Source organism: Thalassophryne amazonica, chromosome 6 (assembly GCF_902500255.1).
Source record: "Thalassophryne amazonica chromosome 6, fThaAma1.1, whole genome shotgun sequence".
Classification (NCBI taxonomy): Eukaryota; Metazoa; Chordata; class Actinopteri; order Batrachoidiformes; family Batrachoididae; genus Thalassophryne; species Thalassophryne amazonica.
In genome coordinates this window covers 110,816,797-110,835,996 of record NC_047108.1, presented here as the reverse complement: position 1 = coordinate 110,835,996, position 19,200 = coordinate 110,816,797, and the positions used below count along the sequence as shown (strand labels likewise).

Below are 19,200 nucleotides of genomic sequence, written 5' to 3'. Positions count from 1 at the left end.
TTTTACAACTACCCTTTCAAGAATTTTTGAGAGAAAAGGAAGGTTGGAGATTGGCCTATAATTAGCTAAGATAGCTTGGTCAAGTGATGGCTTTTTAAGTTTAATTACTGCCACCTTAAAAGCCTGTGGTACATAGCCAACTAATAAAGATAGATTGATCATATTTAAGATCGAAGCATTAAATAATGGTAGGGCTTCCTTGAGCAGCCTATTAGGAATGGGGTCTAATAGACATGTTGATGGTTTGGATGAAGTAACTAATGAAAATAACTCAGACAGAACAGTCGGAGAGAAAGAGTCTAACCAAATACCGGCATCACTGAAAGCAGCCAAAGATAACGATACGTCTTTGGGATGGTTATGAGTAATTTTTTCTCTAATAGTTAAAATTTTATTAGCAAAGAAAATCATGAAGTCATTACTAGTTAAAGTTAAAGGAATACTCGGCTCAATAGAGCTCTGACTCTTTGTCAGTCTGGCTACAGTGCTGAAAAGAAACCTGGGGTTGTACTTATTTTCTTCAATTAGTGATGAGTAGTAAGATGTCCTAGCTTTACGGAGGGCTTTTTTATAGAGCAACAGACTCTTTTTCCAGGCTAAGTGAAGATCTTCTAAATTAGTGAGACGCCATTTCCTCTCCAACTTACAGGTTATCTGCTTTAAGCTGCGAGTTTGTGAGTTATACCACGGAGTCAGGGACTTCTGATTTAAAGCTCTCTTTTTCAGAGGAGCTACAGCATCCAAAGTTGTCTTCAATGAGGATGTAAAACTATTGACGAGATACTCTGTCTCACTTACAGAGTTTAGGTAGCTACTCTGCACTGTGTTGGTATATGGCATTAGAGAACATAAAGGAGGAATCATATCCTTAAACATAGTTGCAGCGCTTTCTGAAAGACTTCTAGTGTAATGAAACTTATTCCCCACTGCTGGGAAGTCCATCAGAGTAAATGTAAATGTTATTAAGAAATGATCAGACAGAAGGGAGTTTTCAGGGAATACTGTTAAGTCTTCAATTTCCATACCATAAGTCAGAACAAGATCTAAGATATGATTAAAGTGGTGGGTGGACTCATTTACATTTTGAGCAAAGCCAATTGAGTCTAATAATAGATTAAATGCAGTGTTGAGGCTGTCATTCTCAGCATCTGTGTGGATGTTAAAATCGCCCACTATAATTATCTTATCTGAGCTAAGCACTAAGTCAGACAAAAGGTCTGAAAATTCACAGAGAAACTCACAGTAACGACCAGGTGGACAATAGATAATAAATAAAACTGGTTTTTGGGACTTCCAATTTGGATGGACAAGACTAAGAGCCAAGCTTTCAAATGAATTAAAGCTCTGTCTGGGTTTTTGATTAATTAATAAGCTGGAATGGAAGATTGCTGCTAATCCTCCGCCTCGGCCCGAGCTACGAGCATTCTGGCAGTTAGTGTGACTCGGGGGTGTTGACTCATTTAAACTAACATATTCATCCTGCTGCAACCAGGTTTCAATATGTTGATCAATTATTATATCATTTACTAACAGGGACTTAGAAGAGAGAGACCTAATGTTTAATAGACCACATTTAACTGTTTTAGTCTGTGGTGCAGTTGAAGGTGCTATATTATTTTTTCTTTTTGAATTTTTATGCTTAAATAGATTTTTGCTGGTTATTGGTGGTCTGGGAGCAGGCACCGTCTCTACGGGAATGGGGTAATGAGGGGATGGCAGGGGGAGAGAAGCTGCAGAGAGGTGTGTAAGACTACAACTCTGCTTCCTGGTCCCAACGCTGGATAGTCACGGTTTGGAGGATTTAAGAAAATTGGCCAGATTTCTAGAAATGAGAGCTGATCCATCCAAAGTGGGATGGATGCCGTCTCTCCTAACAAGACCAGGTTTTCCCCAGAAGCTTTGCCAATTATCTATGAAGCCCACCTCATTTTTTGGACACCACTCAGACAGCCAGCAATTCAAGGAGAACATGCGGCTAAACATGTCACTCCCGTTCCGATTGGGGAGGGGCCCAGAGAAAACTACAGAGTCCGACATTGTTTTTGCAAAGTTACACACCGATTCAATGTTAATTTTAGTGACCTCCGATTGGCGTAACCGGGTGTCATTACTGCCAACGTGAATTACAATCTTACCAAATTTACGCTTAGCCTTAGCCAGCAGTTTCAAATTGCCTTCAATGTCGCCTGCTCTGGCCCCCAGAAGACAATTGACTGTGGTTGCTGGTGTCGCTAACTTCACATTTCTCAAAACAGAGTCAATCAATCAATCAATCAACTTTTTTCTTATATAGCGCCAAATCACAACAAACAGTTGCCCCAAGGCGCTCCACATTGCAAGGCAAGGCCATACAATAATTATGAAAAACCCCAACGGTCAAAACGACCCCCTATGAGCAAGCACTTGGCCACAGTGGGAAGGAAAAACTCCCTTTTAACAGGAAGAAACCTCCAGCAGAACCAGGCTCAGGGAGGGGCAGTCTTCTGCTGAGACTGGTTGGGGCTGAGGGAAAGAACCAGGAAAAAGAGATCGATCACTAATGATTAAATGCAGAGTGATGCATACGGAGCAAAAAGAGAAAGAAACAGTGCATCATGGGAACCCCCCCACAGTCTACGTCTAAAGCAACATAACCAAGGGATGGTCCAGGGTCACCCGATCCAGCCCTAACTATAAGCCTTAGTGAAAAGGAAAGTTTTAAGCCTAATCTTAAAAGTAGAGAGGGTATCTGTCTCCCTGATCTGAATTGGGAGCTGGTTCCACAGGAGAGGAGCCTGAAAGCTGAAAGTCGCCAATAAACAGAGTTTGATCCTCGGCGGGTGTGTCGTCGAGTGGGGAAAAACGGCTAGAAATGTGAACGGGTTGGCGGTGTACACGGGGCTTCTGTTTAGAACTACGCTTCCTCCTCACAGTCACCCAGTCAGCCTGCTTTCCCGGCTGCTCGGGATCTGCCAGAGGGAAACTAACGGCGGGTAAGCTACCTTGGTCCGCACCGACTACAGGGGCCTGGCTAGCTGTAGAATTTTCCACGGTGCAGAGCCGAGTCTCCAATTCGCCCAGCCTGGCCTCCAAAGCTACGAATAAGCTACACTTATTACAAGTACCATTACTGCTAAAGGAGGCCGAGGAATAACTAAACATTTCACACCCAGAGCAGAAAAGTGCAGGAGAGACAGGAGAAGCCGCCATGCTAAATCGGCTAAGAGCTAGTAGCTGCGCTAAGCTAGCGGATTCCTAAAAACACAAAGTGAATAATGTGTAAATAATTTAGAGGTGATTCAGCAGAGGGAGTGCTTTAGTTAAGGCACGTGAAGATTACACTGTGAAACAAATCATTATCTAGTTAACTAGATCAATCTAACTGCACAGATTAAACAGCTAACAGATACAGCAAAACACCGCTGTGCTCCAGAACAGGAAGTGATACAATACCGCAGTGAGAGCCAACCACCAGTAGAGGCAAACTGGACAGGAAGAGAAATGGGGTTGGGGTCATTTTAAAGGAAGAGTATGTTAAAAGTGTTGGAGGTTAAGCGAGTGTCTGACAGGGTGATGAGTGTGAAGTTGGAAATTGAAGGGGTGATGATGAATATCATCAGTGCATATGCCCCACAGGTAGGTTGTGAGATGAAGGAGAAAGATGATTTCTGGAGTGTGTTAGATGAGGTGGTGGAGAGTGTGCACAAGCATGAAAGAGTGGTGATAGGAGCGGACTTCAATGGGCATGTTGGTGAAGGGAAGAGAGGTGATGAGGAAGTAATGGGTAGATATGGTATCAAGGATAGGAATGGGGAAGGACAGATGGTAGTTGATTTTGCAAAAAGGATGGAAATGGCTGTGGTGAATACCTACTTTAAGAAAAGGGAGGAGCACAGGGTAACATATAAGAGTGGAGGAAGGTGCACACAGGTGGACTACATTCTTTATAGGAGATGCAAGTTAAAAGAAATCAGAGACTGTAAGGTGGTGGCAGGAGAGAGTGTCGTTAGACAGCATAGGATGGTTGTTTGTAGGATGACTTTAGAGGTAAAGAAGAAGAAGAGAGTGAGAGCTCAACAAAGGATCAGATGGTGGAAGCTGAAGGAGGAAGACTGTTGTGTGAAATTTAGCGAGCAGGTGAGAGAAGCACTGGTTGGAGGGGAAGCAATTTTGGACAACTGGAAAAGTACTACAGATGTGGGGAGGGAGACAGCTAGGGTAGTACTGGGTATGACATCTGGACAGTGGAAGGAAGACAAGGAGACTTGGTGGTGGAATGAAGAGGTCCAGGAAACCATAAGGAGAAAGAGGTTGGCGAAAAAGTTTTGGGATAGTCGGAGAGATGAAGAAAGTAGACAGGAGTACAAGGAGATGATGCGTAAGGCGAAAAGAGAAGTGGCAAAAGCGAAGGAAAGGGCATATTGCGAGCTGTACAAGAAGCTGAATAGTAAGGAAGGAGAAAAGGACTTGTACCGATTGGCCAGATTGTTTAATAAAATCTTGGAAAGTGAGAGGATGCCTGAGGAGTGGAGACGAAGTGTGCTGGTTCTTATTTTCAAGAACAAGGGTGATGTGCAGAGCTGCAGTAACTACAGAGGCACAAAGTTGATCAGCCACAGCATGAAGTTATGGGAAAGAGTAGTAGAAGCTAGGCTTAGAAAACAGGTGAAGATCTGTGAACAGCAATATGGTTTCATGCCGAGAATGAGCACTACAGATGCAATGTTTGCTCTGAGAATACTGTTGGAGAAGTACAGAGAAGGCCAGAAAGACTTACGTTTGTGGACTTAGAAAAAGCTTATGATAGGGTGCCAAGAGAAGACCTGTGGTATTGTCTGAGGAAGTCTGGAGTGGCAGAGAAGTATATTAGGTTAGTGCAGGACATGTACAAGAATAGTGTGACAGTGGTGAGATGCGCAGTCGGAATGACAGACTCATTCAAGGTGGAGGTGGGATTACACCAAGGATCAGCTCTGAGTCCTTTCTTGTTTGCAGTGGTGATGGACAGGTTGACAGATGAGATCAGACAGGAGTCCCCATGGACTATGATGTTTGCAGATGACATTGTGATCTGTAGTGAGAGTCGAGAGTAAGTTGAGTCTAGAGAGGTGGAGATATGCTTTGGAGTGAAGGGGAATGAAAGTCAGTAGAAGCAAGACTGAGTACATGTGTGAATGAGAGGGAGCCCAGTGGAATAGTGCAGTTACAAGGAGTAGAAGTGGTGAAAGTAGATGAGTTTAAATATTTGGGGTCAACTGTTCAAAGTAATGGAGAGTGTGGTAGAGAGGTGAAGAAGAGAGTGCAGGCAGGGTGGAGTGGGTGGAGAAAGGTGGCAGGAGTGATTTGTGACTGAAGAATACCAGCAAGAGTGAAGGGGAAAGTTTACAAGACAGTAGTGAGACCAGCTATGTTGTACGGCTTAGAGACGGTGGCACTAACAAAAAGACAGGAGGCAGACCTGGAGGTGGCAGAGCTGAAGATGTTGATATTCTCTTTGGGAGTGACAAGAATGGACAAGATTAGGAATGAACATATCACAGGGACAGCTTAGGTGGGACGGTTTGGAGACAAAATCAGAGAGGTGAGATTGAGATGGTTTGGACATGTGCAGAGGAGGGACCCAGGGTATATAGGGAGAAAGATGCTGAGGATGGAGCCACCAGGCAGGAGGAGAAGAGGGAGGACAAAGAGGAGGTTTATGGATGTGCTGAGGGAGGACATGCAGGTGGTTGGTGTGACAGAGGAAGATACAGAGGACAGGGTGAGATGGAAACGATTAATCTGCTGTGGCGACCCCTATCGGGAACAGCCGAAAGACAAAGAAGAAGAAAATATGGAATGTCAATTTTTGTAGTTAGCACAGTAGCGTCATCTCTCACCGCTTAAACTTGCATTCAACGGACTGATCATTTGTGAGAAAAGTCCCCCAAGGTGTCCTGTGGGGGGCACTGCAGGAGCACGGGGAACCAGGACCACTGCAACACGAGATCTGGTCTCTGTATAACCAACGTAGGAGCTGTGTTCTCTGTCACATCAGACCTGTTCCTGGTGGAGTCGGACTCTGCCCGGGCTGAAGATTCAAGCTTCTCTACTATGGAAACCACCTGGACAACTGAGAGCCTACACAGAAACATCTCTGCTTTTTACGGATGATCTGGTTCTGTTGTCTTTATCAGGCAGTGACCTCTGATGACCGCTGATGTGCACTGAACAGGTTTGAGTCTGAGTGTGAAGCGGACGGGATGAGACTCGGCACCTCCAAGTTTGAGGCCGTGGTCCTCAGTCTAGGGCTGTCACAATTATTTTCATTGTTGATTAGTTGGCGATTAATCAACTAATCAAATGATTATTTTCTTTTCTTGCTAAAAATGCATCAAGCTGCTGTGCACATTACAATTGACCTTTTAAGTCCACTTAATGGACCTTAATCAAAATACTTATGATAAATTCAGATAAACAAAACACATTTAACTTAAAAGTGTGCATTTTATTATACACAAATATTAACAAGTGCAAGTTTAACAGTGCAAGTGCAGCTCCCTTATTCACTTGCTGCATTATTTAACAAAAACTCTGCAAAATGCCATAATGTGGCAAGTCCTTACTTCAAAGTAAATATATACCTGCTAAATTAATGAGCTGTGAGGTCTTTACACTAGGCAACATATTGCATTGGGATTTAGTCAGTGGTGGAAAAAGTAATAAAGTTAAATGTACACATACTCTATTGAGCTGAGTATTCCATTAACTTTAACTAGTAATGACTTCATGACTTTCTTTGCTAACAAAATTTTAACTATTAGAGAAAAAATTACTCATAACCATCCCAAAGACGTATCGTTATCTTTGGCTGCTTTCACTGATGCCGGTATTTGGTTAGACTCTTTCTCTCCGATTGTTCTGTCTGAGTTATTTTCATTAGTTACTTCATCCAAACCATCAACATGTTTATTAGACCCCATTCCTACCAGGCTGCTCAAGGAAGCCCTACCATTATTTAATGCTTCGATCTTAAATATGATCAATCTATCTTTGTTAGTTGGCTATGTACCACAGGGTTTTAAGGTGGCAGTAATTAAACCATTACTTAAAAAGCCATCACTTGACCCAGCTATCTTAGCTAATTATAGGCCAATCTCCAACCTTCCTTTTCTCTCAAAAGTTCTTGAAAGGGTAGTTGTTAAACAGCTAACTGATCATCTGCAGAGGAATGGTCTATTTGAAGAGTTTCAGTCAGGTTTTAGAATTCATCATAGTACAGAAACAGCATTAGTGAAGGTTACAAATGATCTTCTTATGGCCTCGGACAGTGGACTCATCTCTGTGCTTGTTCTGTTAGACCTCAGTGCTGCTTTTGATACTGTTGACCATAAAATTTTATTACAGAGATTAGAGCATGCCATAGGTATTAAAGGCACTGCGCTGCGGTGGTTTGAATCATATTTGTCTAATAGATTACAATTTGTTCATGTAAATGGGGAATCTTCTTCACAGACTAAGGTTAATTATGGAGTTCCACAAGGTTCTGTGCTAGGACCAATTTTATTCACTTTATACATGCTTCCCTTAGGCAGTATTATTAGACGGTATTGCTTAAATTTTCATTGTTACGCAGATGATACCCAGCTTTATCTATCCATGAAGCCAGAGGACACACACCAATTAGCTAAACTGCAGGATTGTCTTACAGACATAAAGACATGGATGACCTCTAATTTCCTGCTTTTAAACTCAGATAAAACTGAAGTTATTGTACTTGGCCCCACAAATCTTAGAAACATGGTGTCTAACCAGATCCTTACTCTGGATGGCATTACCCTGACCTCTAGTAATACTGTGAGAAATCTTGGGAGTCATTTTTGATCAGGATATGTCATTCAAAGCGCATATTAAACAAATATGTAGGACTGCTTTTTTGCATTTACACAATATCTCTAAAATCAGAAAGGTCTTGTCTCAGAGTGATGCTGAAAAACTAATTCATGCATTTATTTCCTCTAGGCTGGACTATTGTAATTCATTATTATCAGGTTGTCCTAAAAGTTCCCTAAAAAGCCTTCAGTTAATTCAAAATGCTGCAGCTAGAGTACTGACGGGGACTAGAAGGAGAGAGCATATCTCACCCATATTGGCCTCTCTTCATTGGCTTCCTGTTAATTCTAGAATAGAATTTAAAATTCTTCTTACTTATAAGGTTTTGAATAATCAGGTCCCATCTTATCTTAGGGACCTCGTAGTACCATATCACCCCAATAGAGCGCTTCGCTCTCAGACTGCAGGCTTACTTGTAGTTCCTAGGGTTTGTAAGAGTAGAATGGGAGGCAGAGCCTTCAGCTTTCAGGCTCCTCTCCTGTGGAACCAGCTCCCAATTCAGATCAGGGAGACAGACACCCTCTCTACTTTTAAGATTAGGCTTAAAACTTTCCTTTTTGCTAAAGCTTATAGTTAGGGCTGGATCAGGTGACCCTGAACCATCCCTTAGTTATGCTGCTATAGACGTAGACTGCTGGGGGGTTCCCATGATGCACTGTTTCTTTCTCTTTTTGCTCTGTATGCACCACTCTGCATTTAATCATTAGTGATCGATCTCTGCTCCCCTCCACAGCATGTCTTTTTCCTGGTTCTCTCCCTCAGCCCCAACCAGTCCCAGCAGAAGACTGCCCCTCCCTGAGCCTGGTTCTGCTGGAGGTTTCTTCCTGTTAAAAGGGAGTTTTTCCTTCCCACTGTAGCCAAGTGCTTGCTCACAGGGGGTCGTTTTTGACCGTTGGGGTTTTACATAATTATTGTATGGCCTTGCCTTACAATATAAAGCGCCTTGGGGCAACTGTTTGTTGTGATTTGGCGCTATATAAAAAAATTGATTGATTGATTGACATTTTTAACAACTTAAGGATATTTTACTTTACTACATTTTGATGCTTGTATCTTTCTTCTCCACAATTTTGAACTAGATTAAAAGAAAAATTATTTTGAGACCTGACATAGTCCTGACTTAGGCCTGGTTTAGACCAGGTTTATCCTTAGATTAGTCCTGGTTAAGAAATGATTCAGTCCTAAATATCTTCCTGAAGTACATTTACTTTGTACTTTGTATACCACTGTACTTGTACTCAAGTAGAATTTTGATCTTTTACTGAATTGTGTTAGTCATCTATCTGTACTTTTACTTAAGACAAATTAGTACTTCTTCCACCACTGGTTATGTTAAATCAGCATATTCTATTTTACATTTGTGATGACTGACTCCTTTACAAGAACAAAGCAGGAGGTACGATGAGGAGGACACAAAATCTCAACTGAAAACTCTCCCAAACTAGTTGTTTTAAATGCTAACATTTGCTAATGGTTATAAAGTGTAAACTGCAACATTGCTTAAGTCAAATTAAACCAAAACAGTTTATGCATACGAACTTCAAGTTTTGGTGCAAAAAAAGTGAGCATATTCACATGCTCTGAGGTGAGGCTAGCCCTTTTCTTTGATACAATGTTCCCTGCTGCTGAGAACAAGCACTCTGAGGGAGTTGAGGTAGCCGGTATGCTGAGGAAACACTTTGCAAGGGATGCAAGAGTGGGGTATTTGCCCTGATTTGCCTTCCACCAAGAAAGAGGATTTGAAGATCTTGATATCTGGGGTTCAGCAAAGTACATCAGCACCTGCAAACACACAAAAGAAAAATATAGTAAGAAGTGCAACACAAAAAGGTTTATATCAAACTGGGTTTATGTTATTTACCGTACCTCATTAGTAACAGCTTGATTGTGGACATCTTGGTTAGTTTCACCCTCACTGTCAGATGAATCGCTGTTGCCAAGCAGGGAATTCAGTGCTGCCTCTGCAGATTGTCCCTTTGGAGGCGAGTTATCAACCACAGTCTCTGTGTCTGGGACCTGTCTTGCAGCGCAGTAAGTCTTGCAGTTTTGGGCCAGAGATTGTACTTTTGCCTGAACTGTGAACTTTTCTTCAGGTGTGAGAAACTTCATTTTTCGAAACCGTGGATCTCGTGCTGCAGCTATCATTTCTTTGCTGAGTGTGTCCTCTCCAACTGTGACATTTTTGTACCAACGAGTTGTAATTTCTTGTTGTGCAGCAGTTTAGAAGGCTTGCACAGGCATTGACTCGAAGACAGACAGGGAGGATTTTTAAAGCCCTCTGACTAAAGGAGGCAAGGCAGAGACTGTAACATAACTTTCTCCACTTAAAAACACAGTTGCACACTCAAAAGGCTGCAGGGCTTCACTGAGGTCCTGCAGCATGATCCATTGGTCTGGCTTCAGGTCTAAGCTTTGTTTGGCTCTTTGGGTGATGGAAGTATCAGACAAAGTGGCTGTGATGGGCCATTGTTGTTCAAGAAGACGTGATATCATGTAATATGTGCTATTCCACCTGGTGGACACGTATTGCACTAATTTGTGTTCTGCAGTTCCCATTTGGTTCTGTTTGTTTTTTAAGGTTGTTGAAGCAAGCTCACTACGTTTGAAATGTTCGACCAAAGCTCTAGCTGCCCCCAACGCTTTATTGATTTGAGGCTGTTTGAGAGCGTGATTAACCACCAACTGCAAGGTGTGGCCCGCACAGTGAACAGACGCCCACCCATACTTCTCTTCCAAAATATTTGCTGCTATTACAATGTTAGCTGCATTGTCATGTACAACCCCTGGCAAAAATTATGGAATCACCGGCCTCGGAGGATGTTCATTCAGTTGTTTAATTTTGTAGAAAAAAAGCAGATCACAGACATGACACAAAACTAAAGTCATTTCAAATGGCAACTTTCTGGCTTTAAGAAACACTATAAGAAATCAGGAAAAAAAAAATTGTGGCAGTCAGTAACGGTTACTTTTTTAGACCAAGCAGAGGGAAAAAAATATGGACTCACTCAATTCTGAGGAATAAATTATGGAATCACCCTGTAAATTTTCATCCCTAAAACTAACACCTGCATCATATCAGATCTGCTCATTAGTCTGCATCTAAAAAGGAGTGATCACACCTTGGAGAGCTGTTGCACCAAGTGGACTGACATGAATCATGGCTCCAACACGAGAGATGTCAATTGAAACAAAGGAGAGGATTATCAAACTCTTAAAAGGGTAAAACATCACGCAATGTTGCAAAAGATATTGGTTGTTCACAGTCAGCTGTGTCTAAACTCTGGACCAAATACAAACAACATGGGAGGGTTGTTAAAGGCAAACATACTGGTAGACCAAGGAAGACATCAAAGCGTCAAGACAGAAAACTTAAAGCAATATGTCTCAAAAATTGAAAATGCACAACAAATGAGGAGCGAATGGGAGGAAACTGGAGTGAACGTCTGTGACCGAACTGTAAGAAACCGCCTAAAGGAAATGGGATTTACATACAGAAAAGCTAAACGAAAGCCATCATTAACACCTAAACAGGAAAAAAAAACAAGGTTACAATGGGCTAAGGAAAAGCAATCGTGGACTGTGGATGACTGGATGAAAGTCATATTCAGTGATGAATCTTGAATCTGCATTGGGCAAGGTGATGATGCTGGAACTTTTGTTTGGTGCCGTTCCAATGAGATTTATAAAGATGACTGCCTGAAGAGAACATGTAAATTTCCACAGTCATTGATGATATGGGGCTGCATGTCAGGTAAAGGCACTGGGGAGATGGCTGTCATTACATCATCAATAAATGCACGTTTACGTTGATATTTTGGACACTTTTCTTATCCCATCAATTGAAAGGATGTTTGGAGATGATGAAATCATTTTTCAAAATGATAATGCATCTTGCCATAGAGCAAAAACTGTGAAAACATTCCTTGCAAAAAGACACATAGGGTCCATGTCATGGCCTGCAAATAGTCCGGATCTTAATCCAATTGAAAATCTTTGGTGGAAGTTGAAGAAAATGGTCCATGACAAGGCTCCAACCTGCAAAGCTGATCTGGCAACAGCAATCAGAGAAAGTTGGAGCCAGATTGATGAAGAGTACTGTTTGTCACTCATTAAGTCCATGCCTCAGAGACTGCAAGCTGTTACAAAAGCCAGAGGTGGTGCAACAAAATACTAGTGATGTGTTGGAGCGTTCTTTTGTTTTTCATGATTCCATAATTTTTTCCTCAGAATTGAGTGATTCCATATTTTTTTTTTTCCCTCTGCTTGGTCTAAAAAAGTAACCGTTACTGACTGCCACAGTTTTTTTTTCCTGATTTCTTCTAGTGTTTCTTAAAGCCAGAAAGTTGCCATTTGAAATGACTTTAGTTTTGTGTCATGTCTGTGATCTGCTTTTTTTCTACAAAATTAAACAACTGAATGAACATCCTCCGAGGCCGGTGATTCCATAATTTTTGCCAGGGGTTGTACAATTGCAATTATCTTCTCTGGTGGAATTTCAAAGTCTTCTACAATCTCTTCAATCCAAGTTGAAATATTTTGCCCAGTGTGGTGCTCAGCTAGAGGCTTGGTTGTGAGACAATAACTTATAAGTTCCCACTCTTCAGAAATAAAATGACAATTTACTCCAAAATAGGCCTCAGTTGCAACACTTGTCCACTCATCAGCTGTAAGAGCTATTTTAGTTTGGGATTTAAGACTGTGTTTCACCTCAATTGGTAGCCTGGAGCTAGTGTTTGAACCATGTCAATAAAACCTCTCTCTTCAACCATTGATACAGGCCTCATTCCCATGATGAACATATTTAGGATGCTCTGTGTCATTACTCCAGCCGTTTGGGGAGTGCATTGTACTTTCTTGAGCATAAAATCATCCAGACGTCTTTGACTTTTGCTGTAGAAACAAAACAAAACGTACAATTTATGAATAGCAGAAATTTGGTGATATACTGGTATTAATTAAATTAGGGAATAATTTTATGACCGCTAGCTAGCTAATCAAACATCGTAACATAACCGCTATGTTGAAAGCACTAACGAAGCAATTGTACGCATTAGAAAACGTGAATAATACATATATCAATACACGATAACTGTTGGGTAGCTAAACATGCTAGATTACCTTGTGTTGTTTGGGGTCGATTCGGCTGCCCCGGGATGTTTTTTGCGTTTCAGGTGCTCGTGCATGACTGTAGTGCTGCCATGATATGCTAACACGACTTTGCACAGTCTGCAAGTAAGCGACTTGGCGGTTTTGTTTTCTGTGAAATGTTCCCATGCTTTGGATTGCTTCGGTCTTGCTCTAAACTTCTCCGTTAACTCCGCTTCGGCTCCTTGCTGTTGCTGCTCCACTATTGTTTACCCGAGTGTGTTGTAGCAGAGTCTTTGCGTAGTGACGGCAGAAGTATAAATCACTTGGCTACTGTATCCGCTTCTCCCTTGAGGAAACACCGCCCCCCCCCCCCCCCCCCCAAGTTCCCGTTGCAGTTAGCGCTTCCACAAAACACGTCGCCGGACCAAAATTATACAGTTTTTGAATGGTAAAACATGATTGGGCGATTTGTCGACAATGAAAATACGTGTCGACAAATTTTCATTGTCGACATTATCGATAATGTCGACTAATCGTGACAGCCCTACCTCAGTCCCCTCTGGGACAGATGAGAGAGGAAAGAATAATAGAAAACTGACTGAAAGAATAAAGTCACTCATACAAGTGGCAGAAATGAGATTTCTCTGTCAGGTATCTGGTCTTACACTCCAGGACAGGGTGTGAAGCTCAACTATCCAGAAGGGACTCTTGAGTAGATTTGCTGCTTTATCGCATCAAAAAGAGCCAGTTGAGGTGGTTCCAGGATCTGGTCATCTCCCTAACGAGGTCCTCCAGGCATGTCCAAACAGGAGGAGACCCTGGGGAAGGTCCAGGACACACTGGAGGGCGTTCCCTGCTGGCCTGGGAACGCCTCAGGATCCCCTGGGAAGAGCTACAGGACTTGGCCGAGGATAGGGAAGGGAAGTGTGGGATGAGCTGCTTGTTTTGCTGTAACCATGATTATTAATTTTTTTTTTTTTTTTAGTATTTTCTGTTCCAATATTTTGTGATTTGTCGTTGTGCACTTCACTTATTATTTTTTTTTTTTTTTACATTTTTTTAAACTGAATGAACTTAAAATTGAAATTGAATCCAAACTTCATTCCTGTTTGTCGAAATAACTGCTTGTAGTTTGACGTGTTGTCTTCTGTTGGTCTCGCAGGTGGAGCAGTTCAAAGCGGTGTTTCAGAGGAGACTGCTGGAACAGCTGGGAGCGCCAAACAGTCCTCAGAGGGACGCTTACCGGAGCTGGAGCCCCGCCTCTCTGCCCAGGAACAGCAAAGCATCATCAGGGTGCAGGAGGACCAGCACACGGCGCCCTGACACCGCGTCTGGCACAGCGGCCACACCTCCCGCCGTGGCCACACCTCCTGCAGCCTAAATCAGCTCTCCTCTGAGAGCAACCTCACTCGTGACCTTCATAACAAGCAGAAACCTCAGAGCCACAACTCACGGCCCCTAAGACCCATGTTGGAGTTCCTCAGCTGACGTCTCACCGCGGCTCGGGGACACTTTTGGACAGACAATGTGTGTTTGTGGTGATGTCACTGATTCTGTGCTTTGAGGTTTTTTCCTGCTGCTATCTGAACTTCATGCCATGTTCACACACTGACATATGTGCTGTTTGTCTGTTGATTTTGAGCCGTCACATGGTCTGAGGTCGTGACCTCAGCGTCTCAGGTGGTTTTAGGCTCTTTAAGTCTTTGGACGTGTCCGTGCACGCGCACTCATTTATACACAGTGTGACACGGAGCAGCTGAAATAAATGCTGAAATGTGATTGGTCCTCACATCCTGACTGACTGAAGCACCACTGGTTTCATCATGAGCTGTGCACACGTTGTCATTAGTGACATCATTGGTCACATCATCTGCGGTGGCAGTGTGCTCTGGGCTCCAAAGAACATTTTCCTGGTCTTTGTGGATCTGAAGGTGTCCATGGTTACGTGCCTGTGTTTATTTTGGTGACCTCTGCCTTGTTTGACATGCAGTTTGGTCCATACGTATTTGGACAATGACATCATAACCTCCACCAGTGAAGTTAGATGGAGGTTATGATATCGCCCCCGTTTGTTTGTTTGTGTGTGTGTTTGTGAACAGCCTGGAACCCACAATTTTTTTTATATATTGTTATGAGATTTTTACAGGAGATTCATATTGTGATTGAGAAGAAGTAATTTAATTTTCAAGGTGAAAGGTCAAAGTCGGGTAAAATCCCTGTCTTTAACATTGAATCAAAAATTCATATTTAAGAGTGTTATGTAGGACGGTGTCCTTTATCAACTCCGGATCTGATCTGGATTGTGGATTTTGTGGCCATTTAACATTTAAAACTCCATTTAAGGTGTATTTTACATTATATCTCAATCAAAAGTGCCTCAGTCACTCTCATTTTTCTGGTCTGGATTTACCTTCACCACCAACATTGGATGGAGGTTCCAGTTTTATGCCTGTTTGTCTTCCAGTTATCAGTCGGAAACCAAGTGAAAAAGAGCAACGACAAACTGTGCACAGCAGAGAAAACCAGTGTTCTGTGAAAATGATCTGAAAAAGAATTCAAACCAAAAAAGTTGTCCCCCCCACCGACAACACCATAAAAAACTTTGATTCAAGTGCAGGAATGAAATACATCCTCCTGACATCTGATCACATCTAATTTAGTTTATGAAAAGTCACTTCCAACAGGACTTTGACCTGGAAAATTTTTCCAAGGTAAAAATTTGTAGAATTGGAAACTCGTGTTGGCGGAGGTTTGCGTTCTACGAGCGTGGTCCTCTAGTTCTTTTTGTAGTCTTATCTCTGTGAGGAGTCAAAGTGAAACAAAGAGGATGTTCTTATGTCAACTATCAGCTTTAATTCAGAAACTAGCGTGTAACGGGCAACACGCCTGTTCGGGCTGTGTTTATAAATAAATTATGCAAAGTTTCTATAATGAGTTGGAATGGTGTGTGACTCCAGAATGTTTTTAGAACCTTAGATCTCAAGAGTTTTTAGAAGAACTAAAACCTTTTATTTCCTGTTAATTATGTAATTTTTAAATGTTAATTTGCTGTCTTGGTGTATTTATAAATTGTTTAAGCCTCAGCCCCATTGAATAATAAGCCATGAATAATGAGCCACGCATGGGTGTGTCAGCGATTATTTAAAGAGACCCACATTTTCATCTATCACATATCTGCTATGAAGGTGCCTCTATGTGCCTCTCTGTACCCCGCATGTGCCACGTAGCAGCTTCTAGTGAGCCACGACCTGTCATTAGAGCCTCGAATGGCTCGCATCAGCCACACTAAGCCACGTAGTGCTGTGATAGCCCCATGATAACGCCATGTTGGCGCACGTTTAGACATGGGTTCACATCTCCAGCACTCCCACACCTGGTCCTTTAAAATATGGGTTTTCAGTTCACAGATTCTCAGCAGCATTTAAAGATATCACATTTTTTTAAATGCAGTCCAAAAATAGACGCTTGAGTACAGTCCCGCAGTTGTGTGCTGTGCACCAGGCTGCTGTCCACCTGTATTGGACCAGACCAGCTAGAACCAAACCAAGGGTTCCTGGAGAGCCGCCTCTGTGCTCCTCGCTCGCTCCGCAGCTCTCTGGCTTTATTTCTTCTGCGGGTTAAAAACACACCATAATCCGACTATAAACTTTGTGTTTGTCTGTTTATTTCTGCAAAATCGCTCTTTTGCGCGCGCCGCTGTTCCATTCCTGCACAGCCGCCTCTGTGCTCCGTCTCACTGGCTTAAAATCCATCTGTGGCTTTCTGGTTTTATTTTTTCCCTGACTTTAAACACAGTCATTTTTAAAGCCGTGATCACTTAATTTTGTGTTCGTCTGTTTATTTCTGCAAAAGTGCTCTTTTGCGCGCGGTGCCGTACTGCATACAGAATGAGGTGTCCGCTTTATTATATACACCTCTAGATCATTTTCAAAAAAAAAAATATATATACAACCCCTGGCAAAAATTATGGAATCACCGGCCTCGGAGGATGTTCATTCAGTTGTTTAATTTTGTAGAAAAAAAGCAGATCACAGACATGACACTAAAGTCATTTCAAATGGCAACTTTCTGGCTTTAAGAAACACTATAAGAAATCAAGAAAAAAATATTATGGCAGTCAGTAACGGTTACTTTTTTAGACCAAGCAGAGGAAAAAAATATGGAATCACTCAATTCTGAGGAAAAAATTATGGAATCACCCTGTAAATTTTCATCCTCAAAACTAACACCTGCATCAAATCAGATCTGCTCGTTGACATTGACCCTGTGCCATGACATTGACCCTACGTGTCTTCTTGCAAGGAACGTTTTCACAGTTTTTGCTCTATGGCAAGATGCATTATCATCTTGTAAAATGATTTCATCATCCCCAAACATCCTTTCAATTGTCAAAAATATCAACATAAACTTGTGCATTTATTGATGATGTAATGACAGCCATCTCCCCAGTGCCTTTACCTGACATGCAGCCCCATATCATCAATGACTGTGGAAATTTACATGTTCTCTTCAGGCAGTCATCTTTATAAATCTCATTGGAACGGCACCAAACAAAAGTTCCAGCATCATCACCTTGCCCAATGCAGATTCGAGATTCATCACTGAATATGACTTTCATCCAGTCATCCACAGTCCACGATTGCTTTTCTTTAGCCCATTGTAACCTTGTTTTTTTTTCTGTTTAGGTGTTAATGATGGCTTTCGTTTAGCTTTTCTGTATGTAAATCCCATTTCCATTAGGCGGTTTCTTACAGTTCGGTCACAGACGTTGACTCCAGTTTCTTCCCATTCGTTCCTCATTTGTTTTGTTGTGCATTTTTTGATTTTTGAGACATATTGCTTTAAGTTTTCTGTCTTGACGCTTTGATGTCTTCCTTGGTCTACCAGTATGTTTGCCTTTAACAACCTTCTCATGTTGTTTGTATTTGGTCCAGAGTTTAGACACAGCTGACTGTGAACAACCAACATCTTTTGCAGCATTGCGTGATGATTTACCCTCGTTTAAGAGTTTGATAATCCTCTCCTTTGTTTCAATTGACATATCTCGTGTTGGAGCCATGATTCATGTCAGTCCACTTGGTGCAACAGCTCTCCAAGGTGTGTTCACTCCTTTTTAGATGCAGACTAACGAGCAGATCTGATATGATGCGGGTGTTAGTTTTGGGGATGAAAATTTACAGGGTGATTCCATAATTTTTTCCTCAGAATTGAGTGATTCCATATTTCTTTCCTCTGCTTGGTCTAAAAAAGTAACCATTACTGACTGCCACAATCTTTTTTCTTCATTTCTTATAGTGTTTCTTAAAGCCAGAAAGTTGCCATTTGAAATGACTTTAGTTTTGTGTCATGTCTGTGATCTGCTTTTTTTCTACAAAATTAAACAACTGAATGAACATCCTCCGAGGCCAGTGATTCCATAATTTTTGCCAGGGGTTGTATATATATATATATATATATATATATATATATATATATATATATATATATATATATATATATATATATATATATATATATATATATATATATATATATATACAGTAGTGTTCAGAATAATAGTAGTGCTGTGTGACTAAAAAGAGTAATCCAGGTTTTGAGTATATTTCTTATTGTTACATGGGAAACAAGGTACCAGTAGATTCTCACAAATCCAACAAGACCAAGCATTCATGATATGCACACTCTTAAGGCTATGATATTGGGCTATTAGTAAAAAAAAAAAAAAAGTAGAAAAGGGGGTGTTCACAATAGTGTGGCATTCAGTCAGTGAGTTTGTCAATTTTGTGGAACAAACAGGTGTGAATCAGATGTCCCCTATTTAAGGATGAAGCCAGCACCTGTTGAACATGCTTTTCTCTTTGAAAGCCTGAGGAAAATGGGACGTTCAAGACATTGTTCAGAAGAACAGTGTAGTTTGATTAAAAAGTTGATTGGAGAGGGGAAAACTTATACGCAGGTGCAAAAAAGTATAGGCTGTTCATCTACAATGATGTCCAATGCTTTAAAATGGAAAAAAAAAAAAAAACAAGACACGTGGAAGAAAACGGAAAACAACCATCAAAATGGATAGAAGAATAACCAGAATGGCAAAGGCTCACCCATTGATCAGCTCCAGGATGATCAAAGACAGTCTGGAGTTACCTGTAAGCGCTGTGACAGAAGACACCTGTGTGAAGCTAATTTATTTGCAAGAATCCCCCGCAAAGTCCCTCTGTTAAATAAAAGACGTGCAGAAGAGGTTACAATTTGCCAAAGAACACA

General features: G+C 41.6%; 1 protein-coding gene across 1 annotated transcript in view; it reads left to right on the top strand.

The window, feature by feature from the left end:
• The window catches only part of igf3 (insulin-like growth factor 3), a 39,079-nt gene extending 24,759 nt beyond the window's left edge, over positions 1-14,320 (top strand). The window contains exon 3 of the mRNA XM_034171532.1: positions 14,102-14,320. Coding sequence (XP_034027423.1) covers positions 14,102-14,320 — 219 coding nt within the window. The remainder of the gene's footprint in view (positions 1-14,101) is intronic.
• The last annotated feature ends 4,880 nt before the right edge of the window (positions 14,321-19,200 follow it).